The sequence below is a fragment of the Hydra vulgaris genome, chromosome 05 (genome assembly GCF_038396675.1).
Source record: "Hydra vulgaris chromosome 05, alternate assembly HydraT2T_AEP".
NCBI lineage: Eukaryota > Metazoa > Cnidaria > Hydrozoa > Anthoathecata > Hydridae > Hydra > Hydra vulgaris.
The window spans coordinates 30,027,329-30,037,811 of record NC_088924.1 but is presented as its reverse complement, the minus strand read 5'-3'; the positions used below and the strand labels follow the sequence as shown (position 1 = coordinate 30,037,811).

The following is a 10,483-nucleotide window of genomic DNA, read 5'->3' as shown; positions in this document are numbered from 1 at the left end:
TGGAAAGCGCACATAAATATGTAATATACAAGTTAATTTACATTAAATTACGTTAAATTACGAGTCGTCACAAATCCACTAACTACCCACCTAGAGCGTGACGTAATTCATGAAAGCCCTCTTCACAATTTGAGCAAGTCTGAATTTTTGTAAAGCTCACATATAGGGCTCAATGAAAAGATTTTGGTGACTTAAAATATTATGTGAAGGTTTTTTGTAATTTTATTATCTTAGTACATAACGAGTAAAAAAAAATATATACCTTAAAAAGAAAGAAAAAATCTTGATCCAGCTCTGACAACATTAAAAAGCATAATAATAATAAAAAAAAGTATTTGATAAGTATTAAGCATAAAACTGTAAACTCATTAAACTTTAAAACTCATTATACTAACATTTGATAAAAAGAAAACGAATATTTTAAAAGAAAGCTTGAATGAGTTAACTTCTCTAATTTATGAATAAGCGCAGTCAATAACACTAATTCGGAATCGTGATAAAGGGGAATGCGGCGGATAGTAAATACTGAATGCCTTCCAATGTAACAAAGTTTTATGTATGTAGTTTCTTTACATTATAATTTTAGTTTAATATTATTCTTTTATTGCTAGTTAGTATGATAATTAGTTTGAATTAATATAAATGCAAATATTGTTTTAAAAACTTAGTTCTTATACTTCAGTTATAGTATTGACCTGGTTTTTTTCGATATATTAAGGAAATGGCAGACAAAAAAGGAGGTTTTTTCAAAATTGGTTCAAGTAATAATCGACAAAAAGTTAGCTTTTTTATTTATTGTCTTTTTATTACATTAGTATCTTAATCAAAATACATATAATAAAAAAATTGATTAATAAGCGTAAATCAATAATGATTTATTCACAAAAAAGGCTTTAATTATGTTTAATTTGATAAAAGTTTACTTGTATACACAAAATAGGGATGGGTCCAAATACATTCAATAAATTAAAAATTCAAGTACAATTACATTTAATGTAGATTTTCTAAATAAAAATACTAATAGATAGCTTTTCGACTTATTTTTCAACTTTCTGAAAAATCTTAAATGTTGTAAATCTGAAGTGTCTTCCTAGCAAAGTTTATTAAAATATATTTTATCAAATAGAGTACAAATACAAAAACTTAGCAAAATATTGCAATCTAAAGTTATTGACCCCAGCTTTTACAGTAAATAGTATAATATTCAATTTTTGGCTACTGATATTCTTTTTCCCAATCATGCATTGAATTGGTAAAAAAGAAGTTTTATTTACAATTTCATTTAAAAGAATGTTTGTTCTTTAGACATTTCGTCCAAAAAAGAAGTGGGAATCAAACTCAATAAAATACCAGCTACACAAGAAAGCCAGAGTTAGTATTTTAGTTATCTTTTTTTATATCAATCAAATATTAGCTATCATATAATAGAACACATTAATCTGGTTCTATTAAATAAAAACATAAAATATTTAAGATTAGGCATTAATAATATGAAAAAGTTGGAGATTTTGTAATAATATTTTTACTGGTGCTCTACCACCACCACAGCCAAAAAATGTCTTTATTCTTGTTACTAATGATAATAACCTATAATGCATATGCTTTATTTAAGTATGCTATTAAATATACATTATAAAAGTATTTCTATATAACGTATATTTAAAGTAGTAAATATTTGCACCAAAAAAGTTGAAGTTTATTGTTTAATATTTCTAGTTTTACTTTAGAAAAGCAGTTATAATTTTTAGTTAATTGTAAATATAAAGTAAAATACAGCTTTAAATTATAATTTGTTTAATTTGCAAAACACACATGCTGTAATGCTTCTCAATATTTATCCTGAGTTAATAGTTCCCTGACAGATCATGTAATTTGGATGGTGCAATGTATGACAGAGCATGTGAAGGTTGGTTTTTTATCCTTTCAGAAATTGTTAGACACAGTTTTTATAATTGCAATCAATATTATTAAGAAAGTGAAAGTCAACAGTATTAATCTGTATTTTTTGTATCAATATTATTCTTGATATTAAAATCTTAGTTCTTATACAAAGTTTATTAATATTTTTTATATGCTATGTATGTCATTTTTTAAGTAAAAATCTTTAGATAGTTACTGGCCTATTCTCTGTGCAGCAGAAGTTATTGGCTCTAATGTAATTTAAAAAAATAATTTACAGCATTAAAAAGGGAAAATGAAATGCTATTTTAACAACAAGAGTGACTTAACTGTCACAAAAGTGTTTATCAAGAATAAAAAAAACAGGAGTGAAACATTTTCTTCAGTTTCATAAGCTGAAGACAATGTCCCAATCCTGTTTTTGCAAAAGAAATAAGCAGGTTTCAATATAAGAGTTTTCTTTAAAACAGATTTAGAAAACACTCAATTTTTTTCCAGACAATCCCAAATAAGTTTAATCAAGTTTTGTTAGAAAGTCATTTCATCAGCCATCTTGGACATTGCAAAATTATGTTTATACAAAAAGAAAAAATTCAAAAAAAGTTTTAGGATTTTTTTTTGACCCTCATGGTAATTTCATGTTTAAACACACATAAAACATCTAAGTATTCATACATTTGTCTCTACCTTTTTTTTAGAAAAATAAATACTGACACATATTCAAGTTCTACATGTAAAAACTTGATGACTTTCGTCAAGGTGGTTTTTAAGCTTTAAGCTTAAAAACCACCTTGACGAATGTCATCAAGTTTTTACATGCAGAAATTGAATATGTATTCAAAAAAACCAATTATTTCTAAACTCTGAGTTCACAGTTTATTATTAAACAGCATATTGCTTATTCTTTAGGTTAGCACTACAAATCTATCTGGTCATAATCTTTTGAATTTCATCAACCTTTTGTCTTTTCATCCAAATAGTATGCTATTTGCTAAAAATTAAAAAAAAAATTTTATGTGAGAATTGGGAAGTCAAAAAAAAGTCTGAAAATCAAATTTTTTATTATTTAGCAAGTCTTAATAATATACAAATGGTTTACACCACAAAGTTTTCAGTTTATAAATTGAGATTTCCAAATTGTAGAGAGATAAGATAAGGATAGTAACTTATATGTTTTATTGATAAAATTAAAGCGTCAAAAGTTTTTTGATAGTGTTAAAAGTTAAGTATTTGCATGGAGGAAAATTAAAACTGATGCTAAAATGAACTTTTACACTGGTTTATCGACAATCAATTTGTTTGAGAGTTTATTTTTACTAATCAAACCATATTTACCAAATTTAGTTTATTGGTCTGGTCCTAAAAGATTTACTAATTCTAAAAATAAGAAAAAACATACTTCAATAAAAAAATCAAAAAAGCTATCACAAAGAAATGCGTTTTTACTTGTTTTAATGCGATTAAGATTAGGACTTCTAAATCAAGACTTAGCGTATGTTTTGAAATTTCCCCAGCATTGTGTTCACAACTTGGATTAAAATGTTAAGTCAAGTTTTAGGAAAAGCATTAGTTGTATGGTTTCCACAAGAATGTATTTGTAACAATCTGCCACCTGGTTTTGTGAAAGGTTATCAAAAATGTTTTGTGAAAGGTTTTTTGTTTATCAAAAATGCAGAGTAGTTCTTGATTGTGCAGAAGTGTTTATAGAACGTTTAAAGTCCCTGTATAAACAGTCAACTACCTGGTCAGACTATAAACATCATAATACATTTAAGTTCTTAATAGATATTCTTGATAAGTCTGTCAATCAGCATGCTACAACATGCAGATGACATTTTATTAACATGTGGTGCACTCTGTAATTTAAAACCAATACTTATAGTAGACCCTAAACCAAAAATTATTACTCATTAAATACATTTTCTGTTTCATTTTGTTAGGGGTCAATTATAAAAGTAAGGAGACACTAAATTAAAAATAATATCATAAAATGTTGGGTAGGTAGGTTAAAAGCATAGGTACTTTTAGGGTGGTAGAGGGTACTCAAATAAGCGTACAACAAAATGCATGTTAGAGGGTTGAAATAAAAGCGTACATATTTTATGGATGACTCCTTACATCTTACTTTTTGTGACTAGAAGTCAAAATTGTCATTTATGGAATAGCCCTAATAATAAAATAGAATCGTTAATTTTTAAAACAAATTAAAGTAATAAAAACTGTTAAAGCGTTATTTCTCATTTTGCTTAAAGATTCTTCTCTTAAAGATTTAAACAACTTTTAAAAAAAAGTTTTGATAACATAGGGTATTTATATGTAAATATAACAACATAGGGGTCAAAATATAACAACATAGGGTGTAAAGTAGGGTTTGCCAAAACCCAGAAAACTTATAATTCCGAGATTGCCAAACACAATCCCAGGACTATTTTATGCTTAAAAATAAAACTAATAACTTAGTTTGGTTTTCATTATTTTCATCTATTATCCATTCCATTTTTCAAACTTTCATCATTGTCCTAGGACTTTCTAAAATGAGTCAAATTTTTGACATTTAATTTTATTAGAAGGTTCAACCTTTTTACCGTCTAAATTTAAAACCATTAATTAATAAGTTTAAAATAAGTAATTTAGATTTGAATATTGCCTATCTATATGAAACTATGAAAGTATTAGAAAATCAAGACCCCGAAGGAACAGGAGGGATTCTAGGAAAAGAATGAGGAGGGGGAGGGGGGAGGGCAAATCCTTAAAGAGTACTGGCGGCTATTTTAACAGAAAAAAAAGTCCTCAAAAACAAATTTTTTTTTTTTTTCACCTCTTTTGCCAAAATCTTTACAACGTCAAGGTTTTTGATTTTAGAGGGTGCTGCTTCTTTTCAAGATGGCAGCCATTCATTTGAAGTGCTTGTACATGCAGGGTTTGTTAGACCATTTCTTACAGCAGCCTCTACTCTGAGGCTGCTGTAAGAAATGGTCTAACAAACCCTACATGTTCAAGTTTGACCCATGCCAGCCATGCATGTACAATGACAGGTTTTTATTTTCACACTTTTTTCTAATACCAACCACAGTTCATGATATGTATCATCAATAGATTGTGATCTCCGACATTCTGATTTAAATGTACAGTAATTACTACCTGTTAAACTAAGATACTTAAGAGGCTGAAGCCAGGAAGATTTATATTAACTGTATACTTTTGAGTTTTTATAGTCACTTAAGTCTGTAATTCTGAGTTCTGATGGGTTAAACATTAAATGATTAAATGTATCTGGATATAACAACATTGGTCAAAATGGCATACCCTCTAGTTCGTCCATCCAGCCATCAAAAATTTTTAACGGATCAGGTATCTGCATATAGTCTAATTTTAATTTCAAATTATATTCTTTTTGTAAATCTGCTTCATTTTCTACTGCTGTTTTTATTGGTTGAACATTGTTTTCCAAACAGCAGCAAATACACAAGCCACTAGCTCTTCTTTTTTACCATTTAACTTTAATCCTCTTAATTTCAGATAATTTTTTTAACTCTTTCATCTTAGAAATCATATTGTATTGTAACTTTCATCTTTGAAATCATACTGTATTCCATAATTATTTTGATAGTAAATATTTGTTTTAGCAGTGTTAGATGTTTATACTTCGTTTTCTCAAGTGACGGAAGTATCATTTTACCCCTCTATTAGAGTCCAAATCTCTTATAAATTGATTTTTTTTAAATTTGCTCAATCAGTGTTTAGAAGGAAATAAGTATCAATTGTGTAAATAAATAATAGGGAAATAAATAAAACAGGCAAATGAGTATCAATTGTGTTTTATTATTTATTTTGCATTTTAAATTTGTAACTAAAAGTCATTAAAACTGAAATTTGATTGAAAAAAAAATGCTTTATGAAAATTTTTATGAACAAGTATCAAGATTTTTGAGATAAAGGAATTTATGATTTCAAAATTGCAAACCACTTGTAAATACAAAATTTCTATGATAATTTTCCTCTTTTAAACGCAAAATTTCTATGAAAATTGTCCTCGTGTAAATAAAAAATTTCTGTGAAAATTTTCTTGTTAATTCAAAATTTCTATAAAAATTTTCTCCTTGTAAATACTTAATCACTTCTCTTGTAAATATTCAATCATATCTCTTGTAAATATATTTCTATAATTTTTTTGAGACTGTATTTACTTTTAAATCTATTAATTACTATTAAAATTTAATAGCAACAAAAATGTGATTTTTAATTCTTGTTCCCTTCATTATTCTTATTATTATATATTACGCTATTTTACTGTAGTGGAATTACAAACAAAAATTGTGTTGTGTTTGTGCACTGTTTTGGTTTCTCTTAAAAAGTATTTGTTAATAATGTTAAAATAATTCTAAATATATACTTTAAGTTGTTTGATAATGTATTAATGTTTTAAAAACCACACATGGTTGTTATAAAAGTTTAAATCATAGTTGTGTAAAATATTCTCATTATTTACAAATAGAATTAATTCTGATAAATATATTAAAAAAGTAAATTTTAAAAAATGTTAAATTTTATTAAGCCAACCTTTTAATCAGAAACAGAAATAAAGATTAATTTTTTTTTAATGGTCAATGCATTAAACAATGAAAAAAGTATCAAAAAATGGTTTGCTTACCAGCAAGGTATTATTGCTTAATAGCATAATCAACATTTCAATTGAAACAGACACTGAAAATAAAGTTTATTTACTTGTGTTTACTGGGACTAGCCCCTGTTTACAAAGATATGTGTCATAAACTCATCCCTCTATGTTATTAATATTGGATACCTTTCACTCATCTGAACATTGAAAGTTCAAATAAAGATAATGATAATAAATAATGTGTTACATACTTTATATTTATTATTAATTGTTTTATATTTGTATTATTATAGTATTAATTTTATATTTATTATGAATGTATTATTATATTTAATAGAAAAATTAAATTTTTTTTTACTTTCTATTATGCTAATTTTTAATGAAAAAAAGTCTCTGTGCATCATTAAAGATACAAAAGTTTTTCTATAAAAGAAATTTTTTTCTGCATAAAACTTTGTAACCATTTGCCTTTAATGTGAATAAGTTATTAGTTAATAAGGAAAAATAATTAGTTTTTACAAATCTTTAATACTATTTATATGGTATTTAGTAGAGACGCCACCAATATTGATTTTGTAGAATACCAAATATTTGGTTTGGTGCTCAATCAAATCACTAAATATTTGATAATGTTTAGTTATTTTGAGGGTGTCAACTTGCTTCTTTGAAGTACATATGTTAACTATGCTTTGTTAACTGTGTTTTTGTTTCATTTGTGACTAGTCGTGTCACAGCACACAGTATTTGTTGACTGTTACATCAAGTTATTTTAACTATAGATGTGTATAAAATTATACTCTTCAAACTACTCGAATAGGTTACAAAAATTAACCAGCTCAGGTATATCTTGCATTTCTGAGGTAATTTCAGAAGTTGCTATAGAGAGATATAGCACAAAGAACTCCAAACTTATTTAAAATGATAACTTTACTTGAAACAGAATTTTTAACATGATTTGACTTCAGTGAGAGTGACAGTAAAAGGGTATTCTTTTTTATTTATATTAATTGATACTAAACTAATGAGATTAGTTAAAACACAACAAGCCAAACAAAAGCAAAAAAATTTCAATGCTCTGAGAAAAATTGTGATGTGTGACACACATTACAATCTTTTTCAGTAATAGGTTAATCTTTCTCAGGGAAAAGCTGCTTGAAACTGATGAACCATCACCGGTGTTAAGTAGCACCGGCAGGGGCGTGAGAATCCTGCATGGCCCCTAAGGCCATGCAGGATTCTCACGCCCCTGCCGGACCCATTCTCGCATGGGTCTTTCATTTTTTATCTAAATATGCAGGTTTGGTTGGAAAGTGGGTGTGATGGCACTCTATACCTGACCACGTGTATAATATTTAACTTTACTAAAACAAAATAAATTATGATTAGAATAAATTATTACTAAACTTCTCTTTTTTAAAATTTTTTTTATAGTCAAGTGACACTCATAAAGTAACAACTTACTATTGATGATCCTTTAAAAAGGAAAATCATTGAAACGATTCTTCTTAAGTAAGATAAGCAAAAGAAATCATTGCAACGATTCTTCTTAAGTAAGATAAGCAAAAGAAATCATTGAAACGATTTTTCTTAAGTAAGATAAGCAAAAGAAATCATTGAAACGATTCTTCTTAAGTAGGATAAGCAAAAGAAATCATTGAAACGATTCTTCTTAAGTAGGATAAGCAAAAGAAATCATTGAAACGATTCTTCTTAAGTAAGATAAGCAAAAGAAATCATTGAAACGATTCTTTTTAAGTAAGATAAGCAAAAGAAATCATTGAAACGATTCTTCTTAAGTAAGATAAGCAAAAGAAATCATTGAGTTGCTATAAAAATATTATAATGATTCTATTAGCAGTGTCTTTAAAATGTTTAAAAAAGTTCCACAATTCCAGACCCCTGAAACAGCGGTCTATAATGATCATTATACAAAATGCAGAATATGTATACATTTAATAACTATTATACTTAATTCCATCTGTTTATTATACTATAATATATTACAAGCTTTTCCAGAAAACGCATGCAGTTTTTCGTCTCGTATGACCACATGTAGGTATTTTATTTTAAATAATTTGGTCATGTCCATTTGCAAGTTTTATGATATTATTCATTGCGGAAAAAACTAAGTTTCAAAAACAAAAAAAGCAAAACTAACAAAACAGGAAATAAAAAGAAATTTAAAGAGAAAAAAAATTAAATAAATTAATATTTTAAATAGTTTGTGTACTGTTTTTATTTTTTGTTTCTTTAGAGTGGTTGTTATTTTCAGTTACAAAATTAGAAGGCAAAGCAAAAAAAAAAAGCAGATTTAAGTCTGCATAAAAAAAAAAAATTAATTTATTTTTATTATTATTTTTATTTTTAATAAATTATAAAAATAATTATTTTCCCTTATTATTATTTTTTTTTAAAGATGTAAGTGAAAATATAAATTGTAATATGTTTGTAAAATATATTTGTATAATTTTAATGCAACAAGTATATATTGTCCCTATATGAAAACGTCTATGTAATGCATGCATATACTTTTATGTATAATTTTTTTTATTATATAAGTATATTTATTTGTTCATATTTACATGTTCATTTAGCTTATTTAGATAAGGTGTTGACCTTGTAAACAGAATGTCTGTTATTTGAGATCGCCTTTTTTTTTTGTTTTTTTACTTATGCATATTGTTATGAATGTTAAGAAGAAAAGTGTCTCCGCTAAAAGATTAGGGATAAAAAACTTAAAGGAAAAGAAAGGTAATATGAAACATTTAAGGCTATGTGAAGATGGCATGGTCTAATTGAAGCTTAAAAGCTATGTATATGTGTGCCTTACTTAGAAAATACACTGAAATGGTATAAGAAATCTGAATGTGATGAGATGTGTATCATTCAGAAACATACAACAAAAAGATTGTTTATATACAAATAAGAAAAGATAAATGGTTACAAAGCAAATATGACCAGCGGTATTTAAAAGAAAAACAAAAAAAATAGGACATTATCCAAATAAGCTAAATATGCGTATACTTAAGAACACATAATTATACTTATATAATACAAAAAGTTATACATACACATTAGGGCTGTTCATGTGAACACAGGAAAAAAAATTTTTCTCGGATTTGAATGCATAGTTGTTTATTTTGTGCCATTTGACATAGTAATTGACTGTGGAAAAAATCTTTCCAATCAGATAATGTTTAGGGGGTGCTCAATGACCATAAAGTTTTACGAAAAACGTCAAAAACGTGTAAAAAGTTCCAAAGTTCCAAAAATTTCTAGAACCTGGTTAGTTAGATTTTTTCCACTGAAATATTGTCTGATTGCGTGCTATATAGATTAATTAAAGTGCAGCAGATTAACTGTTATCAGGGCACCAGACTAAAAAATGTCTGCTAGTGTTTAAAACAACTGTGTTTATATCATTTTGTTAAAATTTGTATTCATAATTTTAATACTATTATTTAACTCAATTTAGAATTTGTTCAAACAGAATAAAAAGGTTTACAAGTATAAATATTATTTTTATTTGGAATTTCAGTTTGACAACAAATGTATTAATATTTTGATAGTACCTAACCTTAGTAACCTATTACAGAAAACTAGCATGGTAGTCTGGTAGTGTATTGTTTGTTATTAAGTGCAGATAATAATAATTTCTAATTTGAAAATATTTATTTAATTTCTTTAGTAATAATTATTATAATATATTGCTGCAGCTGCATAAACCAACAACTGAATGATAAGTTTGTATAATATGGTATTGAGTTTTGATTTTCTCATAATATTTCAGTTATCATTGAAATGGCAGCATCATCTTGTGTTGCTATCTCTACACGACTTCAAACCAAAATCTTTTTAATTGGACAACCAGAGCCAAATCTTCCAGATAAAGTTCTTCCCTTAACATCTGATGTTTTAAAAACATTTTTTTATCATCTTAATTCAACCAAAAAGTCAGTGCCTGAA

General features: G+C 26.6%; 1 protein-coding gene across 2 annotated transcripts in view; it reads left to right on the top strand.

The window, feature by feature from the left end:
* Positions 1–412: 412 nt before the first annotated feature.
* Positions 413–10,483, top strand: part of LOC136071947 (MOB kinase activator 3A-like) — a 47,283-nt gene continuing 37,212 nt past the window's right edge. Inside the window, exons 1-3 of one of the 2 annotated variants that reach the window (XM_065797869.1) lie at positions 413–556; positions 719–778; positions 1,306–1,371. In XM_065797869.1, coding sequence (XP_065653941.1) covers positions 530–556; positions 719–778; positions 1,306–1,371 — 153 coding nt within the window. In that variant the 5' untranslated portion in view covers positions 413–529. Of the gene's footprint in view, positions 557–682; positions 779–1,305; positions 1,372–10,483 lie in introns of both variants that reach the window. The other variant, XM_065797870.1, reaches the window with a different exon arrangement.